The 15,701-nt window shown below is 47.4% G+C and overlaps 1 protein-coding gene across 1 annotated transcript in view; it reads left to right on the plus strand.

The window, feature by feature from the left end:
- Window positions 1-9,742, plus strand: part of LOC109396742 (ubiquitin carboxyl-terminal hydrolase 48-like) — a 21,020-nt gene extending 11,278 nt beyond the window's left edge. The window contains exons 4-7 of the mRNA XM_019668836.1: window positions 1,667-1,792; window positions 3,908-3,956; window positions 5,744-5,770; window positions 6,840-9,742. Of these exons, the coding sequence (XP_019524381.1) occupies window positions 1,667-1,792; window positions 3,908-3,956; window positions 5,744-5,770; window positions 6,840-6,862 (225 nt within the window). The 3' untranslated portion in view covers window positions 6,863-9,742. The remainder of the gene's footprint in view (window positions 1-1,666; window positions 1,793-3,907; window positions 3,957-5,743; window positions 5,771-6,839) is intronic.
- Window positions 9,743-15,701: the final 5,959 nt, after the last annotated feature.

Below are 15,701 nucleotides of genomic sequence, written 5' to 3' on the forward strand. Positions count from 1 at the left end.
TTGAGCTGTTGTTCAGCATCTTAACTGTAGAGGGCAGTGTCACTGACCCTCATGTGTGGGATCCAAACCGGGACCCTCTGGCGTCCCAAGCCAGCTCTTAACCAACGCGCCACACGGCCGGCCCCATGGTAGCTTCTTAATGAATGTTTCCTTAGTTGTTGAATGAATGTAAATGTCTTTCTCTGTGTGCTTAAAATAAAGTATAAGCATCAGCCCAGCACTGGGGGTCCTCATGTGTATATGTATTTGCTGTTTGTCCAATCTCACAGGGTGGTGCAGAGACCCTTAGCATTCAGGGGTGTGAACAAGCATTCCTACAGCCAAGCAGCTGTGCCATTGCCCACATTAAGCCGGTATCAGACACCTCTGCTTTACCTGCTTTCTTCTTCACCGGGTCCCACTGAAGAACTTGGGGCTGGCTGCCTCTGCCTGGGGTCTGCGTACAGGGCCGGCTCTGGGAGAGCTGTCCCATCAGGACTTACTCACCAGGAACAGGCAGGTCCTTGATGATGTCAGTGCAGTGTCACCACAAATCCCTGTTGAATCTATCCCTGCTTGCTTCTCAGGGGCTGATGCCTTTTGAGAAGTCCAGTTAAGATTCTTATTTACCTGTGTGCCATTATTAAAACCACTGTTCTGGTCCCAGTCTGCCCATTCTGGTCTCAGTCTGCCCAGCTCTTGGGCCCAATTACACACACAGTTGGTTCAGGGCCGCTTTGCTGGGCTTGCTTTGTCTTTTCAGATTCAAGCAGTAGAGGAGTACAGTGGGTTTCCTATAGCATCATGGAATAAGTGTGATACATATGCCATAGAGGACTTTCAGCGAGTATGTAACTGAGTTATGAATATGCGTAAATAAATAAATATAATACATACTCTTGAACCTCACATCCAAATTAAGAGAACATATCAGTGAAGATATCTTTGTGTGTGTGCCTCTCTGAGCCCAGTTCCTTCTTGCCCACGAGTGGTAATTACTACTGGGAAATAATAAAAATAAACATTTTTATGCATTTCAGAAAATGTTTAAGTATTATGTCTAACAGTCTTTCTGAATGTGTTTAATTTTTAACATTTGGCTAGAACTGGATCGGGGTACATGGTCCCTACCCTTAAGAAATTCATATTTTGGTTCCTAGAGGCAGAGAATATATGGTTCCCAAGGGCTGAATTATGTAACCTAGGCTGCTTGCTGAAGGAATCAAAACCGAAAGAAGAAGAGCCCAGATCACCTGCTGGTTAATGTAAAGGTGGTTTTCCAAAAGAATTTGGACTTGGTTTGATTATCAAGTCTGTGGGGCTTGGGCATGATAGGAATGACCATGAAGGCGAAGGCTTGTAACCAGAGGACTGTCCGCCGAGCCCCACCTTCTGCCCTTTGATTTCCCCACATCCTGCCCTTGGAGAGGCGGTAAGGTGCGGGACACAAGGGTCTGTGGGTATCATTGTTTCCCAGTTCTCCACTAGACCTCCTAGGCCTATTCCAGATATGTTCCAGGGATTTTAGCCTCTGTAGGAATGCAGCAAGGGGGCTGACTGCAAACTGTAGTATCTTTTGTATTCTGACTTATTTTTTAAAGAATGTATGCATTATTTATTCAAATAGGGTATGAGTCTCAGTATTTTGCTTCATACAGACTTTTTCTTTTTTTTTATATTGGCACAGATCATGCATGCATTTTCAGTTGCTCCTTTTGACCAGAATCTCTCAATTGATGGAAAGATTTTAAATGATGACTGTGCCACCCTCGGCACCCTTGGCGTCATTCCCGAATCTGTCATTTTGTTAAAGGTAGGTGACGGTGCCTTACCTGAGGAATTCTAGAAGGTTTTAATGATGATACACACCCACATGTAAGCCGCATGGTGCAGCAGCGGTTATGATGGCCTCGAGTCCTCATCAGGGTGTGGTAAGCGACTGCCATGCGTTTTTGGTGGCCCCTGGATTCTGCAGCTCTGGCTAAGCCACAGAGACTTAGAGGAGGTCACGACATCATTGGGTCTTGTGGGATTTTCATCATTTTTATTAAAAAAATAATAGATCTAGATATATCCTCCCTAATTTCTGGATCAGCAGAATTACTTTCCTGTACCTTTATTCAAGCATTCCCCTCATTTCCTCTTGGCTCGAAAGTACATACCAGCCAGTCAACGTAGGAAACAGACGCGAGGCTTGGCCTCAACCGTCAAAACACTTCTGGTCGGCTTTATGGGATTCTTGTCCAGGATATGGAAACTGGCTTTGGATAGAATGGATTTAGGAGAGGTGGAAGGTGTTTTATAAAAAGTAGGGTTGCTGAGAAGTTGTCTAAGAAAATGAATTATTGAACCAGCCTCATTAGCCCGATCCTACACCACCTGAGGGCCCAAGTTCGTCACTTCCCTTTGCCTCTGTTGTTTCTTCGTGGCCAGAAGCGTCCCCACTGTGCCACACACCATTGCATCATGTGGTGGAATATTTGTTGGGCTTTTGAACTGTGAAATAAATGCTTTTCATACCCTAGAGCCTCAGTTCTGGTAAGATAAAACGTGTCCCTGGAAATGATGAAGACCTGTATCTACCCCACACACATACCCCTCCCCCTTCCCCCTGTTTACTTTTTGCTTTTCTTGGAACTGTAGGTTCTATGGAATTACTTTGAAAACCTGTTGAGTTGTGGGACCCTAAGGGCCCTGTCTGAAATGCTATTATAGAAATGGCCTGTGTTATGAAAGGGCTTTTGCTTCAGATGGGCAGCTAGACCCTACACCAGCCATTTGCCTGTTTGCCCTTGCAGCTCATCGCACCATGAGCGCGGACTCGGTGCTGGCTTCTGCCCTAAAAGGGATGTGGGTATTTTGTTCTTGGTGGTGAGGAGGGACAAAAATGTGTTTTATTTTATTTTTTTAAATTTTTTTTAGCGGAGCCATCCTGCCACCTGTTGGCAGCTCAGCGGCAGCTCAGCTCAAGCCGGGAATCGAACCAGCGACCCTGTTGCTCAGAGCTCGCACTCTTGAGCAGGCTCTTAACCAACTGAGCCATTCGGCGGGCCCACAAAAATGTATTTTTAACCTAGTTGGTATTTTTTTTTTTTTTTAAGATTTTTTTTTTTTTTATTGGGGAATTGGGGGAAAGGGAACAGACAAGTTGTTGTCCTTTTGTTCTTCAGTCTAGTTGTGGAGGACGTTGCTTCACTGGCCCAAGTTGGCACCATCATTGCGCTCTTCCCGGGCAAGGCACATCAGTCGCCGGCTTCTGGACGGCCGCTCATGGCGGCTGCTGGCCGCTCACGCTGGCTGCTGGCTACACACGGTAGCCCGTGGCAGTCCACTGCAGCAGTGACTGCAACCTACGCCGTCGCCTGTGACTCATGGCAGCCCAGCTCCAGGTTGAGCTGTTGTTCAGCATCTTAGCTGTAGAGGGCAGTGTCACTGGTCCTCATATGTGGGATCCGAACTGGGGCCCTCTGGCGTCCCAAGCCAGTTGTTAACCATCGCGCCACTCGGCTGGCCCCTAGTTGGTATTTTTAGAAGACCGGTCTGCCTTTTTATTTGTACCTAACTCACACTGTCACCACTAGCATTTTAACTCACATTAATTAAATCAGAGTTTCATAATCTCAGTCTGTCTAAACATTTCTACAGCGAAAGGGGTTTTTAGGAGCAGGAAAACAATGTCACATATGCTGTGCAAGTTTTTTGGGTGGCAAGTATAGACCCATCGCTGGCAGAGTTTTCTTTGTTAATCCCAGACGTCGCTGGCTGTGGTTTGAACCCGGTTCGCAGCTGGTCAGTGTTTGTATTTGTGTCTTGTAGCAAATCCAGTATTCGACTCATGGCCAGACTCCAGTGTGGGGAGGACCCAGTCTACTGCTCCCCCTGACTCCCTCTCCCTTGTGGTTTTGAATTGTCTTCATTTGTTTTCTAGGCTGATGAACCAATTGCAGATTATGCTGCAATGGATGATGTCATGCAAGGTAAAGACAAATTTATTTTAGGAATTTATTGATTAACTTGTTAGAAGGAGGTAGAGTTATAGATATTGAAGCTTTCGTCTACAATACTTTTAACCTTAAAAGTTTCAGCTCTTTTAACCTTAAATGTTTCTACCTTACTTATAAGATCATAGACAGAGAAAGGTGTCTACAAAAAACTTTGGAAAATGTTGAATAATATTGTATGTCAACTATAATTATATATACATATAGTCACGGGACATGGAGTAGAGAATGGGAATGGAATCAATGGAATTGTAATAGATAAGCATGATATCGGGGGTGGGAGGGCAGTACATGGGGGGAGGGGAGTTGTTACTTTGTGAGGGTGAAAAGGATAACTATTGCATTGTTCTGTACACCGAAACTAACAACAAAAAAAAAAACTTTGGAAAATGGAAAGCAGAGAGGAGTAGTAATTATTTAGCTGATCTGAAGAAACAGAAATAAGTGTACTCCTGCAGATGAAAGAGGTCAACCAGAAGCCAAGTAATGCAGATTGCAGAGCCTCGGACAGACACACATAAATTGGAGGCCCCAGGTACCCCTGAAAGTGGGAGTGAGGGATGAGCCTAAAAAGAGGAAATTTGGTTAGAAAACTACCACGATTGCACCAAGCGCTCAGTACAGGAAGTGAAACCCTAGGGATGACAGGATCCTCAAAGCATCTAAAGATGGAAGGAAAACCAAACACAGTCATAGGATGAAGTCAGAAACACAGACGAATGGAGAGGCACCCAAAGATGCTGAGGACAAGCAAATCTTAATCTAGAATTCGGGAACTAGACAGACTGTATTCTGCCCTCACAGTTGAAGGCTCTTGGAACACACAGAAAGCCTCAAAAAATTTATCTTATGCACCGTTTGCCAAGATACTGCAGAAGGATGTGCTCTTAAACAAGAGAGTAAATCAAGAAAGAAGTCAACAGTGGCACCAGAAAGCAGGGGTCTGACTTCGGAAAAGATGCCCTAGAAGAAGGTGAAGGGAAATTCCAGAGCTGAACAGAAGCCCTGCAGCAGGCATGCAGCTCACGGGTCCAGGCTGGAGCGGTGGGACGCGGGCTTTGTGGAGTTACAGCTGCTCAGTTGGTTGTAAATTCCAAGAGGCTCACCTCACGCTGCCATTTCTGTGACGTCATCCCTGAGGATGCAGGCTTTGGCAAAGAACGTCCACGGGGAAAAGGGGAAGGGATACAGGTCTTTGAGAACCACTGTATCGGGAGGATGGCTGAGGGGGCAGCTGATACATAAGAGGTGCTAGAAGAAATAAATTTTTATCTTTCATTGAGAAAGTTATTAGATATTCTCTACAATTATGAAATATCAGCATAAAGCGTGTTATTTAGAAATAAAGAGGTTGAATAGCAGAAGAAATGGCTAAACGGGTCACAAGGTGGTTCCTTCCAGAGTATGGGAATGGGAGGGGGAAGGGCAGAGACACAGCTCCAGAGGGCGTCAGTCGCCCGCTTCTCCTAGGCCTGCCCTGGGGTCATGCAGAACGTTGGCTTCAGTTATTACAGCCCTCATTTACCACTACTTGACTTTTTTAATGATGCATGTATATTACTTGGATAAAAATGAAAACAGAAAGAATGTCATCTGATTATTATTCCATAACTACAGAAGTAATCGTTATGGGTGAGTAAGGTAATTGAAAGTTATTTTAAACTTCTCATCTTTAGGCATCGAGGTGATCTTATTACTCTGTCACGACAGCCTTTTCAATCTGGAATTCTTTTTTTGTTTCTTTTTTTGTTTTCTCCTTCCAGTGTGTATGCCAGAAGAAGGGTTTAAAGGTAAGTTGCATTTGTCATGTTCTGTTCATGAATGTCAGTCATACTATAATTTTCTATTAAAGTGAAGGCTATAATTTGATTTTAAAATTTAATTCAATCTGAGTCTCATGACTGAAATTAATTTTAGTTAAATGCATTTTTTATTCAAGCTTCTTCATTATCTTTTTCAGCACTCAGGCCTCAGATAGGGCCTGCGTGTTAGAAGCATCTCCTGCCAGATGTCCACTCTGCTTTCTCTTATTTCGGGTGGGAGGCTAAGGAATTAGCCAAGGGCATTTCGAGATATATATTTAACCTTTTTCCAGTTCATCCTGTCAGTCCCATCTTAGAGCAAAAACAGTTTGTGTGCAACTGATAAGAATTAGAGTAGAAGAATTTGCTGAATTATCCGAGGTTCAGTGAAAAGGTTTCATTAACCTATCTAGCATTAAGGCATTACTTGGATTATTACTTTAGATGGAGACACGGCGGTGCCTTGTACCACATCTTGGCTACTGTAGTTGTGTACACCAGTAATACTCATTACTCCATCAGATACGGACCTTTGACATTTCCAGCTGTAACCGTTGCCATTTTGATCCTTTGGGGTCTTCTCCAGAGGGGCCATGGCGGGTTGTGATTTTGCCCAGGAATGAGTTTGAATCAAATATCAGGGCTTCTTTGCTAAAGCAAATAAGCGAGCAAAGCTACTGGCCCAAATAAAGCCTTCTTCTCAATGCGGCTTTGTTGTCTACACGTTACCACTACAAAGAAACTCCTGATGTGGCTAAAGCCAAACAAAACAGAGCAAAACATTTCTTTATGAAAAAATGGCTATCCAATGAAAGCACCAATAAAATCCGATTAACTCGTGTGAAGACAGCACGTAGGAAACCCATGGCTTTCAACAGAGATGTGATTTAGCTGAAAGCCTCAAGTTGGCTGACATTTTCTCTTACCCTTCAACGTCAGAGGGCTGCTGTGCCCATTTATTAAGTTGGATATCCCCTGTTGAGGATGCGTTCTTGACACATGGAGTGCATGAACTCTTGGCTCACAACTGTACCTCCACGTGTGTTTCTTTTCCCAGGTACTGGTCTACTTGGACATTAATCTTTTGAACACTTGCGGACTCTACTCAGAAATGACCAGAAGGGAGGAGGAGTTTGACATGTTAGGGCATTAAAGAAAAGCTGGATCTAAGAATTAAATCATGACTCTTCCAGAAGGCAGAAAATCATTCAAAAGTGACTGTCCCAAATGCCTTATGTCAAATAAAGCAGATTGCACTGAAGGACATCAGACTTGAAGGAAATGTTTCAAATTTTATATTTAAGGGGTGGGGGGTGGCGGGAGGGAAAGGGCAAATAAAGATTGAACCAGTTTAGTAGCAGTAACAGGAAATCATGTTTACATATGAGATTTATAGTCACGGGAGGGAATAATTCTGTTATATTTCCTTGCTCGAGTTTCATACCAGATGCATCGGTCCATGAGGGATTTTTATCACAGTAGATGGGACAACATTCTGCTCTGAACTAAAAGTAATTCTTTAGAGACATAACCTGCTTACCAGTACCTGTCTTTGATTCATATTTTACTTTCAATAAAGCATGAAAGTGAAGAACTTGCCATCATTGTGGAAAAGTGTCTTCAGGAGGATTAGACTCCTCTCCGCGTCGGCCGCAGCACCCCTGCCTCACGCCCCCCATGGCAGTCTGTCTCTTAGTGTTGGGTACAGGAGGGGGCGCCTGCGCGTCTCCTGCCGGGAGCGAGGGACTCGGTCTCACTTGGGGCTTCCAAGGCTTTTGCCTTCAAGCATTTCGGAAAGGATGGTGAATGTGTATGACTCGTGCTAGCATCTTCCTCCAGTATTTCTATTATTCAGAAGTGGGGAATCAAATACATCTTGCACTTTTGAACAATCCGACCACCTCATCAGAAGAGGCAAGTGGACTGAAGTACATGTGACCAGCCCAAGGCTTTTCTAAAATGTTTTCCCATCTTCCAAGTCCACCGTGCTTGCATCTCACTTCTCTTCTTGAACGCATTCTTCCGAAATGGCCAGAAAGGATCTTTCACATCACTTTGTTTAAAAAAGAAAAGAAAAAAAGTGTATGGACGAGGTATGCCATTTTATTCAATTCAGGATTATTATTGTTATTAGCAACATATAACTGAAGCAATAGTCTTCAGAACATTGAAGGACTTTGAAATGGAATTTAAGACTGGAATTTGTTTCGCTGTTTTCTCTGAGAATGTATGTACTTCTTTGGGGCAGAGATGCCAACTCAGGCGTCTCTTGATAACATTTGCTTTTAGCCTTGGGTTTGTGCTAGGCTCCCCAACCCTCACCCCCACCCCTTTTCTGAAAATTTAAACTCAAATAATGGACGGGGAGGCAGGTTTCAATCGGAGGACCAGTAACCTTGCCAGCATCCCTTTTGAATAGCTCTTTTTATCAGAATAATTATGGCTGTTTGGTAAAATTATAACTTCTTGCTTGTGTTTCCCCTCTGCGTTTGCAATGTCTTCAGTCTGTGCACCCTGAGGATACAGGGTTGTTTAAATAGCCTGTGTGGGAGACAGAGCTGCCCCCAAGACCCCCAAAAACCATCCTAGGAACCAGCTGTTCCCACCTTGAGGTCGGCACAGGGGAAGGACTCAAAGTCAAGATCACGGATAGCTAATCCTGGTGTGTAGATCTCAGTGTTTTATTTTGCTCCAAAGAAATGAAGCAGGAGCATACAAGTAATAACACGCTGAGCGACTTAATCCGTTCCCAGGGTAAAGCCCTGTGTGTCAGCGGACACAGCCTTGCCGACGGAGCAACTGTTTGCCCAGAGGATGTCTTCCTGGGGCTTGTCATCAACATGTCAGTAGCCCCCAGAAATCGGATACATTTCTCCCGATTTGCTGTTAATAACAGTTTTAAAATTTGTTACTTTTGAGTCTTTTTTTTTTTCTTATGCAACATCACACAATAACAGCCTTTTGTAAGTCTTCCAGGCCAATAACCCAGTCTCAGTACTGGCTCCTTTACTCCTGGGGGTGGGAGTGGGGTGGGCTTAGGGTGAGCAGGTGATCCTCCACGAGTCTGTCCTCAGAGCCCCAGCCGTCGTCTTCCTCCTGCCTTGGCAACTTGTCCTGCTAGCGCTCCTCAGGGTGGCCACTGTGGCGCCATAGCACCAGCGGCACTGCGAGGCTTGATCAGGCGCAGGAGCTCGGGCCCCAGACCCACTGAGTCGGCACGTGCACCCACAGGCTGCTCTCCTCTGCTCTTTGAAGTGGAGGGGCCTTGGGCTGCAGTCTCTTTCCACCCACAATATGTAGTGGCCTTGCATTGCCACCCTCACCACTTTGTACAGGTATAAGGTGTAACCTGAACCCGATTCTCGCCTTGTCTGTATTTACAAACGGGTGGAGACCGATAGGCTGTGACCACATTGAAGTGCAGAGACTCTTTCCATCGGGTTTTTTATGTCATGCACGTGTACTCTTTTATATTAGGCCAGTCTTCTGTAGAAGGTATTACAAAGCTTGAAGGTTCCCCCTTATGTTTTTAACCATTCTTTAATCTCATACTAACGTGTACAACGTATGCTGGCACAGATTGTTGCCACTGCCTGAAATACAGGTTTTCATTTGGACATCTTCATTGGGGATGAAGTATCTGGGGGAATAAGTATCTTTCTGTGTATTAATGAATGTTGTTTAGAATTACTGTTAATCTTTCTGCCAAATTAAAAAGAAACAAAGTGTCTCTTTATTTCTATGGAGTCATAATCCAGAGTGGATTTTTTGTTACTTTAAATGTCCAGTTGGTTAGTCTGTGTGGTCATGGACTCGATCAGATGCTGGTTAATATTTGAAGCCAATGCTGGTATTGAATAACCTGTTTTAAATGCCCAAGGGATGATTTATCGCTGTCTAAACAAACTGCTGGAGTGAAATGAGCATTAAAGCCTGTCTTTCCTGTTACAGAGTCATGAAGGAGTATCATATCCTTTCTCTTTGGCATTTTAATGTTCAGCTTGTTCGGTGCTACAGGGGACTGGGAACAGAGTTCAGTCCGATGAAAAGCCAATGTTTTCATTTGAAGAAGATTCGCACCCCTTTTCCACTGTCCTGTGCACCTCTTACTCCCCCACGCCCCCCAAGGTGGAGAGTTTTGTTACCAGCTGCATTTCTGATTGTGAAGGCTAGGAGTTCATCACCTCCAAGCCCTAGACATTGTGTGGACACCAACATGAGCTGGGGATTTGATTGTCAACATTGGAATCCTTGATTCATTAAAATGCAAATGAGAAACATTTGTAAAATGGTACCACTAGACATGTATTTCTCTGAGCGAACAGCTTTGTGCCAAGTCCTGTGTGCCAGGGAAAGGGTAGTAGGAAGACGGGAAACAGCTTCCTCAGGCATCCCAAACCTTTGTGCTTTTTTCAAGTCTGGCTGTTGCGTTAATTGGGCTAAGTGTGTTGGCGAGCGTTGAAAGGGCAGGTTTGAGAAGTTGGCTCACTTGTGTTCCAGATAATTTCCCCATTTACCTTGTAACTATGACAAGCGACTTTGCTTTGTCTTAGTTTGCTGATCTTGTAGAACAAGGCAGTATTTTGCTGTCATGTTTCCCACCCCACACTGAGGCAATAATATTGTTGGGGTAAAATGCTTTGTGTTCCTCTTTGTAATGAGAAAGATTCTAGCCTTTGTGAGGAAGTGCTGTGGAATCTTTTTTGCAAGTCTTGAAAAAGAGGTCTTGGAACCACAAAGCAAGCTACCCGGAACCCCTTCTCTGAGAACTTGAGAACAGACCTGAGGCCGGAAGTCCTTGGCGCTAAAATGATGATTGGAAGGGTGTTCGACTGACCTGTTACGTAAGTCTTCCCTCTTGGCCCATGAGGAAAACGAAGCCAGAGGCCAATCACTAAGTTGCCTTGATTCCGTGTTTATTTGCAGGATCCTGCTGAAAGGTATTTGAAACATGTTTAGAATGCATGCTGAAGACTTGGGTCTTTGTGATGGGCAGGTCCTGCCCCAAAGGGGCAGTTTCCCATGTTTTGACTGTCATTGCCAAGAACATCAGGAACAGATGCCGGGAGCCTCAGAGGCAGGGCTATGCAGGCACCTGGCAGCACAAAGTATGCAGGAGACTGGCCGGTACTTACAGGCTGCTTCCATCTGAGAATCATGCTTTTCATTCTTTTATTTACCCCTGGAGACTTAGTGAAGAACATTGTTCAAGAGAAGAGTACACAGAACAGGTATGTCTTGTGCTTTCTCTTTTCCAACTGACAAACCACAGGGTCAGTTTTATCACAATTCAGCATACTGTGAACCATATCACATTCATCGCTTTTTTTAAAAAAATTGCATGTTTCAGACAAGTTGGTGCCATTTCTTCATATGGTGAGATTGAAGTATCTTTTCTGAGCCTCACTAGATTTTGGGAAGAAGGAGGCTGTAGAATGCACCTTGTGACTTGCCAAGGAGTTGTATGCATGACCTCTTCTGCGTGGCTCTGGTCTGCTCCCAGAACCGGGACCTGCACCAGCTCATTCCTGGACCGAGCCTTTGTGTGACCCACCCAGCAGAGGACAGACCGTGATCCCCGAAGAAATGGGTCCTCCTGCCAGATGGCTCCCATCCCACAAGCACAGTGACATGTTGGCTCCTACACTGTTTTCACACTTTCTCATTCACGAGGCTGAGTTCCCCGTGAAGTTAGTCCTAAGACCTTGTCTGACATAATTACTGTATTGATTTCAGATAGAGGGCATTATCTGTTTTCCCCCAACGTGCTTGAAGAAAAAAATGGAAAAAAGCACCCTGCTTTCAAGGACTTGGCTAAGACTGCGGAGGCCAGGCCCTTTGAAGTGAAATTGCTCTCGGTCAGGAAGGGAGCCAGCCCTGTAACAGCAGCTGGAATGGAGCTTGAATTCCAGCTCTGTGTTAGCTCTGCCAAGCAAGGCCGGCCCTGGGCCACAGGAAGTGGGGGACACACCCCAGGGAAGACAGAAGGCCTAGGCAACCGCTGCCTGAGCTGAATCTTTGCCTGCTGTCACATTGACCTCTGCACTTGCCCCCCCCCCCCCACTCCCTTGTTCTCTGCTGTATTTGTATTTGTAACCGAGGGAACGCTAAACTGCTACCAGCTCTTTAGGATCCTAGACAAGGGTGTCTCCCTTTGGGCCTCAGTGTTCTCTAACAAGGAAGTAGATGGTGTAGAAGTTGTCAAACATGAACTAGGTGGAAGGAGACAGTGGGGCTTCCTCTCTTCAGCTCCACCTCCACACCCACCCACTCCCCCGATGGAGCTCCCGGGACTGCACTTGGAAACTCGCCCAGCTGGACCGCTTCTGAGGACTTTTCTCGTATCAGTCTGTGAGTCGCCTTTGTGGTTGGTTTATGTCTGGCGTGTTTTTTTTTTTTGCTGCATCCCTTCCATTTGTAGCATGCACTAGTTCCCTGGATGAAAGAGGCTCCAAGCTGTGCTAGACTGTCTAGAATTCTGGAACAAGAGAGAATTGTTTATTTTTGTCTTACTGGGAGCCAGAGTTAGGGCTGGGCTGGATCTTAGGTCTGCACCTAAAACCACTGCGACCCCAGAAATGAGTCAACCTGATTAGTATCAGACTGTTCAAGTTCCCTGCAGGCAGGAGCTCTCGCCGTCTTATCCAGCACCACATCCCACAGCATGCCATGTGTGTCCTCGGCAGGAAAAATGAATGAACACTTCCGGTTCCACTGGAAGCTCTCCTCCTGTGACAGCAAGACCCTTGGCGGGGAGCTTTCAGTTATTTTGGTATGACCAGAGCCATCCCCACCTTTGGGCTTGTCTCTTTGTCCTCAAAATGGGGATTTTTAGCTGTGTTCACATTCGTGATCCAAAGACTTCTGTAACCCAAGAGTGGGTTCCCCAGGGTTGTGTCCTCTGTCGTGTCCAGCATCAGCGTGGAAGCCTCCAACCCAGACACGGAAGCCTCAGGTCCTTCCCTGAGGGACGTACCCTGGCGCTGACTCCCACTCCTCATCCTGGCTTACGCTCGCTGGAGTGCACTGTCTCCCAACCACCTTTACAGCCTACCCTCCCTTCTTCATCATGGCCTCCTAGACCTTATTCGCTGCTTGGCAGACAGCACCTTGCTTACCCACTGCTTTTGGGTTTTCTCCCCCTGCTTTTCCTGCTGGACGTCTCTCCACCCCCATCTTTCTCCCCTTTAATCCAGTAGGGAGGGGTGGACAGCGGAGATTTATTTCCAAGAGGCATCATTCCAAGTTTACTGTTGTGCCACCCACATGTTCATCATTCTCCAGCCTTCTTAGATGTCAGGTTTTTTTTGAAGCCAGCTTTCATTTTTCAGCCGTTGGGAAGGCCGGGGTAGTGGCTAGGTCGCAGCGTATTAAGTGTTTGCAAAAGAAAAGGCTTGTGCCCAGAGGCAGCCATGCGTGAGTGGTCATCCCTGAGTGGTTTGGATTGAAATAGGGCAGGGAAAGCAAAGCTGCAGCCTTTGTCCAACCTTCCCTTCAGTACCCAGGCTCTGTGCCCAGCCCCCTACGGCACAACACGCATTGCCTTCTCCCCAGGGGCCTTGACAGTCTCAGAATGGTGCCCCCCCCCCCCCCCAGGACATGCTAGAGATTATAAGGCTCTTGCACTGAGGTTTTCTGTCAAGAGGAAAATGCTGTAATTGAAAAGCTCCTTGATTATAAAGAAGAAATCGAGAGGCCTGGCACAGAAGAGCTTTCTTGGTTCTTTGGCCTACTCAGCCAGGGTCAGGCACATTTAGTCCCCAGTGCCAATAGGACCTGAGACCCTTGGGAACCTTGGAGTCTGCCCATCAAACCACGAAAGGTCACAGCTGCAGCTCCTCACTGAGTGCATTGGCACATCACCTTTGTCTCCGCTCGCCCTCTGAAATCGTGCCATCAGCAGTGCCCTCCTGGCCAGAATTGGGAGCCCACGGTCTCTTTGTCACACAGCACACACAGCACGGAGGGGGAAGAGGACTCTTTCGGGGGAAGTAGTTGGAGAAGCAGGAAGAAGCACTGGGATTGTGATCAGAATTCAATTCAAGGATCCACCCGGCCCAACTTCTTCCCTCACTGCCACTTTATACTAACTGTAGCCCTGATGTGTCCCGAGAAGGCTCCAGGCCAAGGCCTGTTGCTAAACAGGAAATCCAAGGGCCCCCAGGGGTGGAGTGGGCCCAGAGTAAGCAGGTGATGCTCTAGGAGTCTGTCCTCAGAGCCCCAGCGGTTGTCATCTCCCTGCCCTGAACCTTGCTTTACCAGCCCTACTCAACATGTTGTCTGTGGCCCCATAGCACCAGCAACACAGTGAAGCTTTGTTAGACATCCAGGAGCTCAGACTCACTAAATCGGGACCTGCGTTGGGATCAGGCCACTCGTGCTCTTAGAAGTTTGAGAAGCCCTGCACTGGGACCCCTTTCCCACCCATGGCTGGGGGGAGCTTGCAGGAGGGACAGAGAAGGACTGTATAGAAGCAGTGCCCTATCCTGTTTCCCCTCTGCCTTTTCACATAAGCAGGGCATGGAATGAGGATGAGGCATGTCCTGCTAAGTCCCCCTTAATTCTAATCTCTTGCTTGGGGTGAGATTCTTGGCGGGGACACATGGCCATGGTCCCAGCCCCCACGGGACTGAACACTCAGGGGCCTGCACGTCTCAGATCTTCCAGAGGCTGATGTAAGGGTTCCGAAGGCCCCAGATCTTTTCCTTAATGAGATGCTGTCCCTGTGGCTGGGACAATAAGAGGGGGAGGTGGAACCCACAGTCACTTGTTAAGCACACAGCAGGTGCTCAATGAATTAGTTGAATAAATGAATACAAGACTTGAGTCCCCTCTAAGTCCTATCTGTGCAGTGGGCCTTGTGGACCGGCTGACCTCAGAGGGACCTGTCACCTTGACCCACTAATTAGAAATGGTTGATGAAATGGAGGTTTGTCTCTACCCCTTTTTGGCTTTAGTTTCCCCAGTTACTAGAGTTAAAGGGGTGAGATCCCGAGGTCTCAAGGATCCCCTCTAACAATGTTCTGTGTGACTGGGCATGATCTTGAGGCCACCAAGCATACCCTCACCCATTGCACCCACAGCTCTGACCTTGTAGATACACTGCCTGTGCCTCCATTCACCTAGGGCTGCCCTTGGAGGGGATCCCAGTGGAGAACAGAGTAAGGTGTGTGACAACAGCAGGGTTCCCCTAAGTGGGGAGTGGGGCCCAGGAGCCACAAGTGTCAGCAGCGCTGTTCCTGCTGCTCAAGCCTGCCCACGTTGGGCCTCAGAGGTCAGACGACGGTGATCGCTGCGACCCGTTCCTGCCCTGGTTTTCAACACTTGTCCTGTGCCAACTTCTGCCTTCCCTCGACTTCTTTAGACCATGGCTGGAGGCTGGCCTCTCCCCACCCCCCTTTTCCCCGGTCAGGTCGGAAGTGGGGAGCGAGCTGCTCGGTCTGGGAAGGCTGTGCCACAGCTGCTAACCCGCTGGGGAGTGTGACGGCGGCGGGTCCTCTGCAGGACGCGCAGCCGGCGCCCCTGAGCGGCGGTCGTGCTGCCGGGGCACGGCCTCCGTGCCCGGCTAACGCCGCGCTCCTTTCGCTCTCTCCCCACCCGCAGGCACGCGGAGCCCATGGGGGCCTAGGGCGTGTCCCCCATTTGCTCCAGAACTTGTCCCTGTCCCCTTGGAGCATGGGCTGGATCGCTGGGTTCTCGCCAGGGCCCTGCCACAATCTAGCCGTGTAACCTTGAGCCAGACCTTGTCCTCTTTGGCTCTGTTTCCCCACCTGTAAGACGGGGGCACAGAACGGCCGCCCCTGGGACCTGTTGTGAGGAGCGGCGAGCGGCAGGGTGGGGGCCTCCGCCGCTTCCGCGCCCGCGGTTTGAGCTCCGCAGTGACGGGGGAGCGGCGCCGGGAGGGAGTGCTCGGCGGTCA

The sequence above is a fragment of the Hipposideros armiger genome, unplaced genomic scaffold, assembly GCF_001890085.2.
Source record: "Hipposideros armiger isolate ML-2016 unplaced genomic scaffold, ASM189008v1 scaffold_540, whole genome shotgun sequence".
Taxonomy (NCBI): Eukaryota; Metazoa; Chordata; class Mammalia; order Chiroptera; family Hipposideridae; genus Hipposideros; species Hipposideros armiger.